Source organism: Eptesicus fuscus, chromosome 13 (assembly GCF_027574615.1).
Source record: "Eptesicus fuscus isolate TK198812 chromosome 13, DD_ASM_mEF_20220401, whole genome shotgun sequence".
Lineage (NCBI taxonomy): Eukaryota > Metazoa > Chordata > Mammalia > Chiroptera > Vespertilionidae > Eptesicus > Eptesicus fuscus.
This window is the reverse complement of record NC_072485.1, coordinates 44,204,114-44,222,028: the sequence shown is the minus strand read 5'-3', so window position 1 is coordinate 44,222,028 and position 17,915 is coordinate 44,204,114. Positions and strand designations below refer to the sequence as shown.

Here is a 17,915-nt window from a genome sequence, read left to right as displayed (position 1 = left end):
GCTTCTGGAGTTGGCATTGATTATATTAGATATAAAACCAAATTCATAAGCATCAAAGGCCTTTTGTATGTGTTTCTGTTAAGCAGGAGTAAAGAAAATCTTTTAAAAAATTTGAAGTGAAAAAAACAAAAATGTTTCAAGATATGGATAATATAGAATTGCAGTTGATATTCCTGAGAGTAGTGTGAGATGAGCCCAGAAAGGGGCCTATTTAATCTGTGAACATGGAAGTCACTGGTGAAACTGGCAAAAGCAATTTTAGGTGATGAGCAGGAACACAGAAAGACAAACTAGGAAAAGAGTGATGTCAGCTTGAGTAGTAAAGGGAGAGAATATTGACAAGTTGTTGCTGAAGGAGGTTATCAAGAGAACATGACCACCAGTTGACCCTGGATCTGGATCTGGGCAATCAAAGACTCTTCACCAACTCCCCTGCCCTTGGAATGTACATTCTGCTGGCCATTTCCAGAGCAATAGCCATTTTTCAAGGACACAGCCTTGGGAGAGCAGTGCTTTGTTGAGACCAACTAGATGGTACAGGTCAGTGGTAGGCAAACTTCGGCTGCGGTTTCCCGCTCTGTTGACTAATGAGTTTGCCGACCACTGATTTAGTTGACTGAAACCAGTTAAGGCCTCTATGTAACTTTTAAAATTCTGGTGGGAGGGTATGGAGATGTATTTTTCTTTCAGCCACCCAAGACAAGCCTTGTATGTAAGTTCTCCTGCTTACTAAACATGCTACCTTACCAGTACTGAATTTTCTGCCTCTTCTTTTTGTCTCTCCCTGTCCTCCATGCATAGAAACCAGTTTAGGAACCAACTCGTACTTTAGAAACTTTGAGTTTAAGGTGGACATAGAAATAGTGTAACACATAGAAATTAATTATATATTAGGGGGTGAGATTATTTATAGGATTTAAGATGTGGGATAGTAAGTAAAGACTAATTAAACAATTAAATAAAATTTGATGAGGATAACTAACTGAATTGGGGAGAGACAATGTGTGCTATTTTATGTTTGACAGAGAAAGATACAAATAAAAATTCACTTTATACTATACTTCTAATGTGATTGGTTTAGATCATAAGACATTAATGTAAAAGTGCCATTTCTTTTAATCTTTCACTTTTTTATTAATTTAGAAAAATCTTACATAGTAGAAAGACATTATTTATTAGATTCACAAGTGGAGATAAGATGAACCAAGTCAATTTGGAAACAAGTCCCCACTCATGTGTTTTATATATACAGCTAGAGGCCAGGGCCTAAACAAGCAGTCAGACATCCCGCTTGCAATCCTGGACTGCTGGCTCCAAACTGCTCGCCTGTCTGCCTGCCTGCCTGATAGCCCCTAACCACCTCTGCCTGCCTGATTGCCCCTAACTGCTCCATGTGCTGACCTGATCGACCCTAACTGCTCCCTTGCTGGCCTGATCACCCTTAAACGCCTCTTTCTGCCTGCCTGATAGCCACTAACTGCTTCCCTGCTGACCTGATTGCCCACAACTGCTTGCTCCCTGGCCAGACTGATCACCCACAACTGCTCCACTGCTTGCCTGATGGTCCCTAATTGCCTCTGCCTTGGCCTCCGCCACTGCGAGTTTCTCCAGAAGGATATCTGGAAGGTCGTTTGGCTTTCCAATCTAATTAGCATATTATGCTTTTATTAGTATAGATAGTTTTTACATTTTGTGAAGATGTAACCTCTATTAACCTCACCCTCCAGATTATATGCTTTCAAAGACCCTCTTGAAGGAAATTGAATATCAAATTAGTTTGCAGGAAAATAACATGCCTGATCTGGAAAGGGGAGACGTATTTAGCATAATAATAATAATAAGATGCCCAGAGATTTCAAACGGATTAACTTAATGACTTTGTAGGAGTCTTGCTTGTTTCTCTTTCAGAAAGAAGTCATTGAAGAAAAGCATTTTGATACTGATTAAAAATATATAGCCAATATTTTCCAGAGGAAAGTAACAACTGTCTCTCAGTCTGTAAATTATAATCACTATTTGGAAATGAAATCATCTCCTTCCACTTTGTTTCTCTATCTAATATATATATATGGCTAATATGCAAATATGCAAAGCATCCTCCCAGGAGCTCAACCTGTAGACTGGAAGTTCTATTGCTTTCTATGATGTGCACTGACCACCAGGGGGCGACACAGAACAAAGGGAGGCCCTGGTTGGCAGCCAGAATAAAGGTCCCAGCCAGAAACTGGAAGGCCCTGATTGACCCTGATTGCTGGCCAGGCCTAGGGATCCTACCCGTGTACGGATTTTATGAACTGGGCCTCTAGTTTTTAATAATTAATGAATAAATTATGTTTGTCCAAGGAATGTGAGTTAATTATTAGACTAATATTTCAATGGAGTGAGAAACAAAAATAATTCACAGAAAGGTTGGTGGGCTGGCCAGTGATGTTGAAATTCTCAAGACATATTTAGAAAAGCATCATTCAACATGCTTCATTTCTATGGTCAAAGTCTTCTCAAAATATTTTATTGGTTCCTGTCTAAATAGGAGTCCTTCTCTCTCCTGGAAATTACCTCTTTCATATGCTATGGGATTTGATATTTTTAGAACCTGAAAGGATCCTAATGATACAGTCTCGTATCTGCTTGGTTTTTACCCCATAGACAATAGGATTCATAGTGGGAGGTAGGAGCACATAAATATTGGCTATAATGATGTGGCAAGATGGAGGTATTGTATGACCCCCAAAGCGGTGGGAAAAGAAGGAAAAGAAAGCTGGACTGTAGGAGAAAACAATGGCACAGATGTGGGCCGTGCAGGTACTGAAGGCCTTCTGTTGAGCATCTGCTGAGGAGAGGCTGACCACGGCCCTGAGGATCATGGTGTAGGAAATTGTAATGCACAGGATGTCAAAACCTCCAATCAGAAGGGCAACCATCAGACCATAGATGGCATTGATCTTGACATTGCCACAGGATAACTTGGCTACAGACATGTGGTCACAGAAAGTGTGGTATATTATATTGCCTCTGCAGTAGGGAAGGCGCTTCGTGAGGAAAGAAAAAGGAATAATAAGCAATACCCCTCTCAGGAAAGTAACAAGCCCAACCTTTGCAATAACATTGTTGGTGAAGATAGTTGAGTAGCGCAGAGGGTAACAGATGGCTACATAGCGGTCCAAGGCCATAAGCATAAGCACCCCAGACTCCATTCCTGTGAAGGTGTGGGTAAAGAACATCTGGACCAGGCATTCATCAAAGCCAATTTTCTTAAGATGAAACCAAAAGATGCAGAGGGCTTTAGGGATTGTACTAGAGCATATGACAAGGTCAGTAAGGGAAAGCATGGCCAAGAAATAGTACATGGGCTTGTGCAGTGAATCTTCATAGTGGATGAGGTAGAGGAGCCCACAATTCCCAAACATAGCCACAACATACATTGAGCAGAATGGGAAGGAAATCCATATTTGTATGTCTTCAAGTCCTGGGATTCCATTAAGAATAAATGAGGCTGGGTGCAGGTCTGTTTTATTCAGCTGTAGCATGATCAATTAGGCTTAAAATTTATGTGGTTTTTATCTAGAGTAAGAAAAGAGAAAATATAAATTATGATTACTATGTAACTTTCACCGTATGTTTTAAAATTTTCTAGTGCATTTTAATGATCACACAATCATATTTTTTAAGTTCCATGGAGTAGCTTTTTTTGTTTGTTTGTTTATTTGTTGCTCATTTGTTGATCAGTTCTTCTGTTCATTCAATCAATTTTTGCCTCAATTAGGCTAGTTTCTCCAGTAATATTTGTCATTCAAAAATATGTTATCTTCAATTTTTATTATTTTCTCACTTGTTCCCTCTGACCTTTTGGGTTTACATTTTTATAACTTTTTAACAATGGAAACTATTTTAATTGGGTTCTAGTGGGAGTCAATAGAAATGTAATTTTATAATTTTACTTCTGACCACACAATAAATTTATTTCTCATCCAAAAGAAAAATCAATTAATCCAAAATTCTGCACTTACACCAAAATCTTATTTTCAAGTTAACTAAATATTTGGGGTGAATAAATCGCATCTCATTCTTTTATTAATCTCTTTATTTCTCAGAAATATTTATTGAATACCTACAATGTGACAATACCGGGACACATTTTCATCTTTTAAGGAGCTCAGAAGTTAGTGTAGAAATCAAGATACATACAAATAATCACAGTAAATATAACAAGTACTAAAACAGAAGTCTGTACAAGACCCTAAGTGAGCACCAGACTATTGACTGTGTTAAAGAAAAAGGGTTTGATACCTATTTTGAAGAAAGACAAATTATAAGGATACTTATTTGTAAAAGGATTTCCAGGGAGAAGAATCAACATGTAAAAATATAAAAATCAAAACAATCAAGTGTCTGAGAATTCACTGGTGTGGTGGGACAAAGTCATAAGCTAAATATTTGGCCAGGAGCTAAATCATAAAGAATCTTGTAATTATCAAATAATAGAAAATTTCTTGGTAATAGAGAATAAATAATTCACAAGAATCCATAGGGTCATAAATTAACTTTATGGTGCTTAATAGTGAAGTCAGAATCCTCTTTCTACCCTCAAGGAAAATATCCTCAACCTCCACCCCCACCCTCATCAGTGAGGGTAAAAAAGGGAAGGGAGAAACATTGAGATATTGTAGTCTCTGCCCAACAGGTAGCAAAATAAGAATTCATGGGAAATTCATGCAGATTAGAATGGCAGATAATCCTTTAGGAAGCACAGCAACAAGAAATTTTATGTAAGTTTTCTGCCCACTAGCATGAAAGGAACTCTATGACCAAATTTCCCAAACAACCCAATTGGCTTCCATTAAACACCTTCCCAATACTCCTCCAGAAACAGAAAATGGTGTATCTGATTTTCCATAAAAGCATTTTCAAATAATGTGGTGGAAATGCCACCAATTTGTTAGAACACCTAAATTTGAAAACTAATTTTTTAATTCACTTAACACCTTTGAGGGTTTTTTGGACTCTCAAATTATCTAAGATCAGGAATTCAAAAAAAGTAGTATCTTAATGAAATATATGGATCTTAACCTCATTTTTCCAATTCCTAAAATAAACATATGGAAAATGTATGTGACTTCCTTAAAAAACAGATTGCCCATTCTTTTAAATATGGATGAAAATGCTTTTGCAAGAAATATAGGATCCAGAAACCAAATATTGATGCACACATTAAACCATTTAATTTATGACAAAGGGAACACTGCAGATTGTGGAGGAAAAAAAGTTATTTTCAATAAGTATTACTGAGTCAATGAATATATGTGAAAGAAAAAGAAACATATTTTGTTCTCTAAATCATATAATACACAAAAACAATTTTAGAAAAATATTGAGTTAAAAGTAAAATGCAAAACACACATTCTCTTTGATATTTGGAATAGGCAAATACTTGAAAACAGGACACAAAAATGCTACCATAAAGGTGACATATTGAATTAAGTTAAAATTAAAATTTTGTGTACCCTCAGACCAACAGTGATTTTGGCTTGCTTACAAAAATTAACATCATAGAAGGCAATTGAATGCCACTAAATGAATTCTGTGTTCCATCAATAGAAATGGTCATTCTACCCTTCATTAATAAAACTGACTATTTTAAAATCATCATCTGATAGTGTATAAGGAAAATTCTACAGCCTAAAGTGACACCAAGAGAAAACAGCTCAGATTTTCCAAAGGTAATTTGAGTTGGAAATAGAAAGTAAACACGGGTTGAACATGTTAGTAAGCATGCTCGTCAAAGACCTCTCTTCATGCCTTACATCCTTAGAGTTATAGCTCAGTGTCTCCAGAAAATAATCAAGGGAGACTGCACTATAATTTTGAGGAATACGGTAGGGACAGGTAAGAAGCAAAAATAATCTGAAGATTGCTCTAATAGACAAGAACTATTTTCTATTCTTATATTTCTCCTTGTCATGATTTCTACCACTACTGAAATAAAGATTTCTATGTGGATAGAGAAATAACACAGACAGTCATGATCAGTATATTAGACTGCATTTATTGCCGTACTAATATTTGGGAAAGCACATGTTTTCCAGGAACACTCAATTTTACACAATACATCTGCCTTCAAATTGTGTGAATGAAATAAAATATTTATTTCTGAAAAAAAAATAAGCAATTGATGTATATTCAAATCCTCTCTCCATTTTATCTTACTGCTGAAAAAAAAAAATGTGGCAACTAACCTCTCTTTTGTATGCCTTAAATACCTTAGTTTCTGGATAGCAAAACAGCGAGCTGAATGTCATCTGGTCCAGGTGTTCAAGATGTTGGTGAAAATAATCACAATTGTAGAATAAATGTGCATGTGTAGCTAGATGCCAACCTCTAACTTCCTTATTTTCTGTACTATTGAACTGAGCCTTTAAATGAAAATGTATGTTAAGTGTCCCAAGAGTATATTTCAAAATATCATAGATACATGTGGGGATCAAGCTAATCTCTATGGGGAGAAGAAAAAGAGAACTTTCCACTATTAATATCCGAATAATGATACATATTTAAGTGAATAAACGCTTGTGAGTCTGTGTTTGTGTGTTAGCATGCATATATGGAAAGGTAAAGAATGAAAATGACCACAGTTATTTTTATTAAAACTAGGATTTAATATTTATCACAAATTTATATTTTTCCCACTTCTCTGTGAAAAAAATAGATCAAAAGCATTTAAATAGGAAATATTTTAAATTCACACATTGATTCATTTTTTATTTTAAAAATAAATGTAATGTTTCATTTCTCCATTTAATAAATGTTTTATTGAGATTTTCTACTCTCTTAGATAGTCTAGGAAATACATAAATATGGCCCCTGATTTAAAAGGCTTACTTTCAAGGAAGGAATATGATGAATGTTATGAAAGACATCAAAAGTTTAGGCTAGAAAAGAAAGACATCAAAAGCTTAGGCTTATTGCATTTCCACATTGTTAAAAAATAGATGAATATGTAAAACTTAAAATAATAATCAGGATGACAACAATAATTTTAGAAAGTAACTGATTCTAATTTTTTACCTATTTAAAATAGATAAAAGTAATACCAACATATATTAAATAATTTGGAATGATAGGTATTTTATTTTATTTAATTTATTGGAATGATATTGGTTTGCAAAACCATACAGGTTTCAAGTGTACAACTTAATAAAACATCATCTGCACAGTGCATCTTGTGCCCATCACCCCAAATAAAGTCTTTTGCCACCCCTATTTTACCCTGCTCTGCCCACCTGCACATGGGCCCCACCCCTCTTTCCCTCTGGCTATCACCACACTGTTGTCTGTGTCTATGTGTTCCATATATATGTTTTTTGGCTAATCCTTTTAAAGGTTACTAAAAAATATTCATAATTCTACAACTTAGAGGAAACTTCTGGTATATCTTTAGCTTGATTAAAAATACATATATGTAAATTATTGATATGTATTTATTATACATGTATTTACAAAAAATGATCATAATGCATTATAACATGGACTGGTATTTTCATTTAAACTTATATAATTCCAAAACAGCATTACTAGAATTAAATAAAAGTATATTATAGATGCATTTAATTCATTTAAACAATCTTATACTTACACATCCCTCTTTAAAAACACAATAAATAAACTCGTATGTGAAACTTATATGAAATGCCCTAGCCAGTTTGGATCAGTGGATAGAGCATCAGCTTGTGGACTGAAGGGTCCTAAGTTCGATTCCGGTCAAGGGTACATGCCCAGGTTGTGGGCTCGATCCCCATTAGGGTATGTGCAGGAGGCAAGCCCATCAGTGATTCTCTCTCATCATTGATGTTTCTACCTCTCTCTCCCTGTCCCTTCCTACCTGGAATCAATAAAAGTATATTAAAAAAATCTTATATGACATTTTTATCAGATTATCTTCTCAAAATGAAATCCTATTAGATAAAATAGGATTTTTTTTTTGAGCTCTCCTTCTTTCATACCAACAGTTTCATGACAATTTGCTGAGACTTGTTGGCTCCTTGTCCTTTAACCAAGGTGTTGGTTACCTAATGAGTTTGCTTATATAATTTCTCTTTATAAGACTTGTTGATAGTATGGTATGATCTCATTAATACAAACATGATGTTTCGGTTAAAGTGTTATATTTGCCTGAGAAGAATGAATCTTGTCTCTTACTGGGGTATAAGCTCAGTATATGTTTACAGGAAATATTTAAATGTTTACAGGCTTATTTATTCTGCATACTCTTCATTAGTCTTGAACAAAACAATAGTGTACTCTGGTCTCCCACTCTTACTTTTAATTTATTTCTCTTGAATGTGTGTTAAGCTGGGAAGTAAAATGCCATCATGTCAAATAATACAAAAGACTGGTTTATTTTGCTTAGCATACTACTCTCTATGTCCCTCCATCCTGTGACAAAGGTTAAGAAATCCTTCTTTTTTACAGCTGCATAGTATTCCATTGTGTAAATGTACCACAGCTTTTCATCCACTCATCTATTGAGGGGTACTTGGACTGCTTCCAGTTTTTAGCTATTGTAAATAATGCTGCTATGAACAAAGGGGTGCATATATTCTTTCTGATTGCTGTTTCAGGCTTCTTATGGTCTCTTGTAGCTCTAATCTCTTTCACTCTTGCTGTATGGTCCCATCTTCTGATCCTTGTAGATGGCAAAATAGCAGCTATAGCCTAAAATACGAGGTTAGAAATCTATGCCTCTGCATTGGGAGAGGGCCAAGAACTGAGGAAAGTTTCTTTGACTATGCAGAGGCTCTTGTAACCTAGGTTGGAAGACTCTCCCAATGTTATGCTTTGTTAGATAGAAGTTAAAAATGCTGAACCAACTTGATCTCCTCTGTGATTTTTCAACCTTGGAAATCATCTAGAAGGTACTGTGGAAGGCATCATCACCCTATTAAAACTTCTTTCCAATTTCAAATACTGAGGATCATTTAATCTTGAAAAGCTTCTTTTCTTTTGGACTAAGTCTCTTCTATATTCCTGGGTCACTCAGATGCCTTGACCCCAGTTCCCTGCCCCTTTTGGAACACCTTGACAACCTTTTCCCGAATCTCTTTGGTCTTAACTCCATATACCATAGGATTAAGAGCAGGTGGGAAGAGCAGGTAGACATTGGCCAAAAGAATGTGAATATGGAGTGGAACATGGTGGCCAAAGCGATGAGTAAAAAAGGAGAAGAGGGCTGGTGTATAAGAGATTAGGATGACACAGACATGGGAACCACAGGTCCCTAGGGCCTTGGACCGAGCTTCTTGAGATGAGAGGCGAAAGACAGCTCGTGCAATAAAGGCATAGGAGAGCCGAAACCGGTTTGGCTCAGTGGATAGAGCGTCGGCCTGAGGACTCAAAGGTCCCGGGTTCGATTCCGGTCAAGGGCATGTACCTTGGTTGGGGGCACATCCCCGGTGGGAGGTGTGCAGGAGGCAGCTGATCGATGTTTCTCTCTCATCGATGTTTCTAACTCTCTGTCCCTCTCTCTTCCTCTCTGTAAAAAATCAATAAAATATATTTTAAAATAAAGGCATAGGAGAGACCAATGCAGAACAGATCAACCCCAATGACCAACAGTGCTGCTGTCAGTCCATACACACGGTTAGGCCTAGTATCTCCACAGGCTAGCTTCACTACAGCCATGTGCTCACAGTATGTGTGTGGGATTACCTGGCTTTGACAGAAGCTTAAACGCCCAATGAGGAAGGGACATGGGAGCATGAGCATGGAGCCCCGCACCATAGCTACCACTCCAATGCGGACAATGATGGTGTCAGTGAGGATAGTGGCATAGCGGAGTGCGTAGTAAATGGCCATATAGCGATCAAAGGCCATGGCCAGCAGCACGGTGGACTCCATCATGCAGAAGGCATGAATGAAGAACATCTGTGCCAGGCAGGCAGAGGCAGAGATATATCCAGCTCCACACCAGAGGATGGCCAGGAGCTTGGGAACTGTGGAAAAGGAGGCAGCCAAGTCAATGGTGGAGAGCATGCATAGGAACAGGTAAACAGGCTTGTGCAGGGCTGGTTCGGTGGCGGCAACAACCAGGATGGTTATGTTGCCCACAAATGTAGCAGTGCCCAGGCAGCACACAGGGAGTGAGAGCCACAGGTGGAACTGTTCCATACCTGGGATGCCCAGTAGGAAGAAAAGAGAGGTGTCCAGATTAGTGTGATTAGGAGACTTCATGGTTTGGCCAAGAGTTCTGAGCATCTTATTTGGTCAGAAACTCACACACTGTATCACATTACCTGAAGAGACAACACAGAACAGGGGTATCAGTGAGACTAGAGTAACACTTATTAGCTATACAGTGTTAGGTAAGCTTTATCATCTATAAAATGGGATTAATATAGTACAATCCCCTAGGATTGTTAAAAGAATTATATGGCTTAATATTTGTAAAGAGCTTTGAATCGTGCCTGATATATCATACTAGTTAAATAAAATTAATGAATGTGAGACAGGGCTCAAATAAGCATTTAAATTAATTAGAATTGTTTCTTAGCTAAGACTTATTGTCCTCACAAGTACTAGAGCTCAAATGGAACTCCCATTTGATCTAGCAATCTCACTCCTAGGAATATATCCTAAGAAACTAGAAACACCAATCAGAAAGGATATATGCACCCCTATGTTCATAGCAGCACAATTTACAATAGCTGATATTTGGAAACAGCGTAGGTGCCCATCAGCAGATGACTGGATCAGAAAACTGTGGTACATCTACACAATGGAATACTATGCTGCCATAAAAAAGAAGGAATTCTCATCATTTGCAGCAACCTGGATGGAACTGGAGAACATTATGCTAATCAAAATAAGCCAGTCAATGAAAGAAAAATACCACATTATCTCACTCATTTGTGGATAATAAAGAACATTATAAACCGATGAGCAAAAAGATAAATACAGAGGCAGTAAAGCATCAAACAGACTGCCAAAGTACAGCGGTAAGGTTAGGGAGAGGTGGGGGAGATAAGAGATCAACTGAAGGACTTGTATGCATGCATATAAGCATAACCAATGGACACAAAACGCTGGGGGGTGACGGCATGTATGGGAGTGGGGTGGGGGGGCAGTGGTAAGATATGTACACATATAATACCTTAATAAAAAAGGAAAAAAAAAACAAAAACAAAATGAGACCAATAAAAAAAGAACTTGAAAGGAATAGATCATAAAAAAAAAAGTACTAGACCTCTCTCTTTTTCTCACTCTCTTTCTCTACCCCCACCCCTTTCTCATCTTTCTTTTCTGGAGTATGGGGAGAGATTAGGCAGAACCCAAACTACCAACAGTTCCCTGAATGAAGGTAGACATCATGTTGTTTAGTTTTTGAACTCAGAATGGGTTCTGGTTTGGGACCTAGTGCTTGGTAATTATTTCTGATCATAAGATTAACATAGTTGTTTCCACTGCTTTCACTAACCAAGAGATAATCCCAATATCCCCTATGAGCTTTCATTTGAAATTCCAGAACATGCTTTATGTACCCTCACGTGTCCAATTTCCACTTCCTAAGATTTGGAGTGAATCTTGAAACAGGGTTCTACTTCTGAAACAGACACTTCCAGTCTTTTACAGTCTACTTCTGTAATACACCTTTATTCACATTCTATCTGTGGTTCTTGGTGATTTCAAAGATAAGATGTAGCCAAATCCTTTTCAATGTGGTCCTTTCACCATGTCAGGAAATGAGTTGCTAATTCTACCTTAACTCATGGCTGGACAGTGATGAATCATCTCTCCTTGTGGAAAATTCTTACACAACAATCTCATTTATCTCACCTTTCCCTTACCTCCACTCTCTAGGAGGACACAGTTCAGAGCAAGAAGTACTTAAACCCAAAGTTATTCTGCAGAACATGGGAAACCATGATGGTAATAGGATAGAAACAAAGGTCTATTCATTAAGATAATATCTGATAAATCACTTTAACTGGAAGTTTTCAAAATGGGAATGCACTTTACTGCCTAGAAATTTATATCCACTTATTCAACCACAAATATTTAATTTAAACCTCCTCAATAAGTCTCTTTATTCTCAAAGCTGGGTAACCAGTCCTGGAATGATCTCTACAAAAAAAAAAAAAAAAGCCATAGATTGTAGGAAATTTGAGGAGTGAGAAATAGTTATCAAAGGGGAGTCAACTTTGCCACAACTCTTTCTTATACCAGGTACATATATGTCAGGTGAGAAGAGACGTAAACTCTCCTATTCCTCAATAGTCCAGGTACTGTGTATGCATAGTCACTGGAAAAAAAAAATCAAAGAAGTTCCTTTATTTTTGGACTTAAAGCAGATTATTCGTTACTATGTAGGTGGGTTTAAAAGATAAAACAACACTTGATAGCCCAAACATGCAGATAAACAAAATTAATTATTGTTTTGTCTTCACCACAAGCAATGAGAAAACTCATCTATTAACAAGACCGCAAAATGTGTGCACATAAATAAACATACATTGGGTTCCAAAGAAAATCTCAATCACCCAAATCCACATCAATAAAATATATTATCTGACTATAAAAGGATAAAATTAGAACGTAATAACAAAAGAACCATTCAGCAAGAATCTAAAATATATGGAACCTGGAGAGTATTATGCTAAGTGAAATAAACCAATCAGAGAAAAACAAGCTTTATATGATCTCACTTATATGTGGAATCTAATGAACAAAATTAACTGATGAACAAGATAGATCCAGAGACAAAGAAACATGAAACAGACTGTGGAATCTCAGAGGGAAGGTGGGGGAGGGTGAGTGGAAGGGAAAAGATCCACCAAAGAACTTGTATGCATATATGCATAACCCATGGACACTGACAATAGGGTAGTGAAGGCCTCGGGTGGGAGGTGGGAGCACAAGGGAGAGCTAGAAGGAGTCAATTGGAGAAAAAGGGGGACATATGTAATAGTTTCAACAATAAATATTTAAAATTAAAATAAAATGTATGCTACTAAATAACTTATGGGGGAGGAAAAGGGAAATTCATAAAAATAAATTATATTTAAAGAACTTCATGTTAAAATGAGGATGACATAATTGAAACACATATCCAAAGAAGTTTTCCTTTCTTTTAAGCTTTTATAACCTCTATCAAAAGAAAAAGACAAATTAGCAATAGTAAAGCAGATATTTTATGCAGAAGTCCAGGTAAAGAGCAAGTGAATTAATTCAAATAATTGACAAGGGTAAAAATTAAGGCAATAAAAAGAGAAAAACACCTATGAAAATTAAAGAAGATTAATAAAAAAAAAAATGGACTCTGAAAATATTAAGATAGATAGACTTTTTATAAATCTGATGAAGGGAAAAATTATAAGTAAAATGAACAAAGACCAAATTTGGACCCTCTAAAAACCAGAACCTGAAACCTCATTAAACTAATGACCTCATGGATATTTCATAACGTTTTCATCAGGAAGACAACAGTGAAAAAACAGGAATTTTGGTACTGATGAGATAAACTTAGCTTTTTTTTTTTTTTCCAAAGGAAAGTAACAGTATCTTTCAAACTGGAAAGTCCAATCACTATTTGAAAATAGGACAAGGTTGCATCTGATTGTAGATAATCTCCTTCAATCAGGCATTCATCAAAGTCGATTTCATTTCCCTCCATTGTCTCAGCATCCCATTAGGCTCTTGTTTCTGGGAACTGGTTAATGATGAGATCAGTCCTTCACAGGATGAGAAGATGTAAAACTCACAGGAAGGGCTCTGGGCATGCCAGTGATGAGATTCTGAAGACAATGGGAATGCATGAATCAAACCCTCCCTTGTCACAGCCCAAACAGTACTCTCAAGAAGGCATTATTAGACCTGACTAAACGACCAAAAGAAGTATTCCTTTTGTTCTATTTCCTTCTTTTTTTCCTCTTCACTCGTCTTCCACTTTGCTTCTCTTCCCTTCCATGACAAATGTCCCTTTCATATGTTATGGGGATTTGGTAATCTTAGAACCTGAAAGGATCCGTATGACACAGTCTCGTATCTGTTTGGTTTTCACACCATAGACAACAGGGTTCATAGTGGGAGGCAAGAGCAGGTAAATATTAGCCACAATGATGTGGCAAGAGGCAGGAATTATGTGACCTCCAAATCGATGGGAAAAGAAACAAAAGAAGGCTGGACTGTAGGAAAAAACAATGGCACAGATGTGGGCAGTACAGGTGCTGAAGGCCTTCTGCCGAGCATCCGCTGAGGAGAGGCTGACCACCGTCCTTAGGATCATGGTGTAGGAGATTGTGATACATAGGATATCAAAGCCCCCAATCAGGAGAGCAACCATTAGACCATAGATAACATTGACCTTGATATTTCCACAAGATAACTTGGCTACAGACATGTGGTCACAGTAGGTATGGTATATTATATTGCCTCTGCAGTAGGGTAATTTCTTGGTGATGAACATCAAAGGAATGAAAAGCAATGCCACTCTCAGAAAAGTGGCTAAGCCAGCCTTTGCAATGATAGGATTAGTGAGGATAGCTGAGTAGCGCAGAGGGTAACAGATGGCCACATAGCGGTCCAGGGCCATAAGCATGAGCACCCCAGATTCCATCCCTGTTGAGGTGTAGATAAAGAACATCTGAACCAAGCATTCATCAAAGCTGATTTCCTTAAGATGGAACCAGAAGATGCAGAGGGCTTTAGGGACTGTAGTAGTGCACATGACAAGGTCAGTAAAGGAAAGCATGGCCAAGAAATAGTACATGGTCCTGTGCAGGGAGTCCTCATAGCGGATGAGGCAGAGAAGTCCACAATTGCCTACCACAGCTACAACATACATCGTGCAGAATGGGAAGGAAATCCAGAGGTGCATGTCCTCTAGTCCTGGGATTCCATTAAGAATGAATGAGGCTGGAGTCATGTCTGTTTGGTTCAGCGTTAGCATGATTAGATTGTTAGAAACATTAAGCAGCTTATAGTTTTTGTGTGTTTCTTAGTTTATATTTTGTTTTCTGATCCTCCAGGATTAGAAAAAAAACAAACAAAACACAATTTTAGTCCTGTTCTTTCTCTCACTCTCTCTTTGTCAAATCTGCATTTTAATATAAAACAAATAGTTTAAATGAGAGAAAATATTTACTTCAACAAGTTAAAACCAAGTAAGTTTTTATTGTTAATTCATTAATTTACTAATTCATTCAACAAATACATATTTACCATCCAATATGTCCCAGGCTCAATCACATATATTGTCTGCATTATTTTGAAACTAAAAGGACATAGATACAATCCTCACTAATTTATTACTCTTAATGATTCATATTCATATACTAAATGCTCTTTGAGGAAGTTGACAAAAATTACTCATTTAATACTCATCACAAGCCTAGGAATTACATTTATAAATTTGCACCTTATTATTGAGTAAATAGAGACCCTAAGGAGATAAGGTTGCTTTATGTCTGAATTGTTGTACATTTAATACCAACACTCAGCCCTTCTCTAACCACCTCATTTTAATTATTTATTTTCAATTTTGTCAAAGAAATGTGTTAGAAAGAAATAGTGCTATAGGATAATAATGAAAATAAAATATAATCCAACTCCATCATTAGACTGTCAAATTCCACCTTCCCACAGGTAGTTACTTAGCATTGACTTTTTTATTTTAAAATAATTTGTCTAGACTTTTACTTCCTTTTTCCTTTTAAATTGTTTTTATTAAATTATTACCTAGTGTTTTATTTTTATTATATATTGGTATTATCTCTGCTAAGTCACATGAAATGCATGTATATTTTCTTCCTTATTAATATTTTTCCTTTTGATAACAATTTTATTTATTCTGTTTAGTATCTGATGTAGCTATGTCAAAAATTTTTAACTGATTTTCAGAATTGTAAAATGTTTTACTATTATTTCTTGACAGTTAAATACAATCTATCAATACTAGTCCTTCCCACACCATCTGTCTGTTTCTGGGAAGTGCTGACATAATCAATCTCTTTTGTCATTTAATATCATGGATTATAAATATTTATTCACTAGTGGCCCCATGCACAAAATTTGTGCAAGAGTAGGCCTTCCTTTCCCCGGCTGCTGGCACCGGCTTCCCTCTGGCACAGGGGACCCTGGCTTCCCTTGCAGCCCTGGCTTCGTCTGGAAGAACATCCTGAAGGACGTCCAGTCTAATTAGCACGTATGCTTTAATTATTATAGATATTCTTGAATCACCCTTAATATAAAAAACTCTTAATTTTTTAGATTGTATTTATAGTTATATCCAGTATCTAGCAAGCCACCAGACACATTTTAATAGTATATGCTGATAAATATTTTTGAATGAATAAAGAAATTAATGAGTAAATTAATAAAATTTCACACATGAACCACCAGATGAAACAGAACTCCACTTTAGAAGAAAACCTTACCTACTTCATAAGTCACCAGGTAATATAAATTTCTGTCATCTTTTGTCTATTCTCTTTCCCCAAACCCATAGACAATACGTTTGCTTTCTCACTGGATAGTCCTCAATTTTACTATCCATGTTTCTCAATATGACATTGAGTTCCTCCAAGTAAGTTTTGCTTCTAAAGTGGAGGAAACACAGTCACAGATAAGTCTCTCCAGACATGAAGCAAGTGAATTAGAATCTGGTTTGGAGAACAATGGGAGAGTAGGCAAACAGCAAGCGTGTTCTGACCCTGACGGAGGACGATGGGGCTGATTTGTATCTGACTTCCACCACAACAGAACCAGTGATTCCGTTTGGTTAGGAAAGTAACTTATTTATAATCATAATCAAAAGTTACACTGAACATGGAAATGAACACCTCCTCCCCCCAGAAAAACCAACAACAAGCTATCACAACACTACTGTCCTCAAATTGGTGGATGGAATCAACCCTGTATTTCTAAGAATATAATAATCCATTAGTATACATCCAAACACTCTCTTCTCTTGATTGTCCTGCCTATAAAGTAATAAAAACCTTGTTTCTAGTTCCACTTTTCTGTCCTTTAATACCTTGGTTTCCGGTTATCAAAATAATAAGTAGAAGGTCATCTGTTCCAGGTGCTTAGGATCTTGGTAAAAAAAACCATCATGATTCTACATGAGTTGTTTATTTTTATGTACACATACAGCCCTCAACCTCTAACTCCCTTGATATTTGTACTATTAAACTAAGCATTTAAATAAAAAAAAAATGTGTGTTATATATCTCAAGGGAATATTTCAGCACATTAGAGACACAGGCATGGTTGTGGGAATCAAGCTAACTCCTACCCTAAGAGAATGAAAACTTCCCTGTCTTACTCCTATGCTCTAATAAATAAATAAGTAAATAATTTTAATGTTTTGTGTTTGAGTGTGAGCATGCATTTATGAGGGAGATGCCCTGGCCCCATAACTTACTTGCTTAGAGCATTGGTTTGATACGCCAAGGTTAAGGGTCCTATACCTCATCAGGGCATGTAACAACAATCAACCAATGAATGCATAAATATATGGAACAACAAATTGATATTTATTTCCCTCTGTCTTTGTCTCTCAAATCAATAAATAAAAATTTAAAAAAGAATGAAAGCAAACTTTTAAAAATAAATATTAGATATTGTAACATTTATTGCAAAGTTGTTTATTTTTATGTAAGGCTTTGTGGGGCACATGTTGAAAACATGTACATACAGAATCAATCCATTTCTTCACAAATCTACCCATTTCTTCTTTTATTTATTTACTAGAGGCCTGGTGCACGAAATTCATGCATGGGGGTATCCCTCAGCCCAGCCTGCACCCTCTCCAATCTGGGACCCCTCGAGGGATGTCCAACTGCCCTCTCACAATCCAGGTTTGCTGGCTCCCAACTGCTTGCCTGCCTGACTTCCTGATTGCCCCTAACTGCTTCTGCCTGCCA

The 17,915-nt window shown here is 36.7% G+C and overlaps 3 protein-coding genes across 3 annotated transcripts; all 3 read right to left on the bottom strand.

Moving 5' to 3' along the window:
• Positions 1 to 2,561: 2,561 nt before the first annotated feature.
• Positions 2,562 to 3,527, bottom strand: LOC129151246 (olfactory receptor 52N4-like). Its single transcript, XM_054725411.1, has one exon. It carries the CDS (start codon positions 3,525 to 3,527, stop codon positions 2,562 to 2,564), a length of 966 nt encoding a protein of 321 aa, XP_054581386.1.
• A 5,499-nt stretch (positions 3,528 to 9,026) lies between these two features.
• LOC129151292 (olfactory receptor 52P1-like) lies at positions 9,027 to 10,248 on the bottom strand. Its single transcript, XM_054725647.1, has 2 exons — positions 9,576 to 10,248; positions 9,027 to 9,343 (listed from the first exon to the last, which is right to left on the bottom strand). Exons 1-2 carry the CDS (start codon positions 10,246 to 10,248, stop codon positions 9,027 to 9,029), a joined length of 990 nt encoding a protein of 329 aa, XP_054581622.1.
• Positions 10,249 to 13,978: 3,730 nt separating this feature from the next.
• Positions 13,979 to 14,938, bottom strand: LOC103302816 (olfactory receptor 52N4). Its single transcript, XM_008159879.2, has one exon. The coding sequence runs from the start codon at positions 14,936 to 14,938 to the stop codon at positions 13,979 to 13,981; it is 960 nt and encodes a 319-aa protein (XP_008158101.1).
• Between the last annotated feature and the right edge of the window lie 2,977 nt (positions 14,939 to 17,915).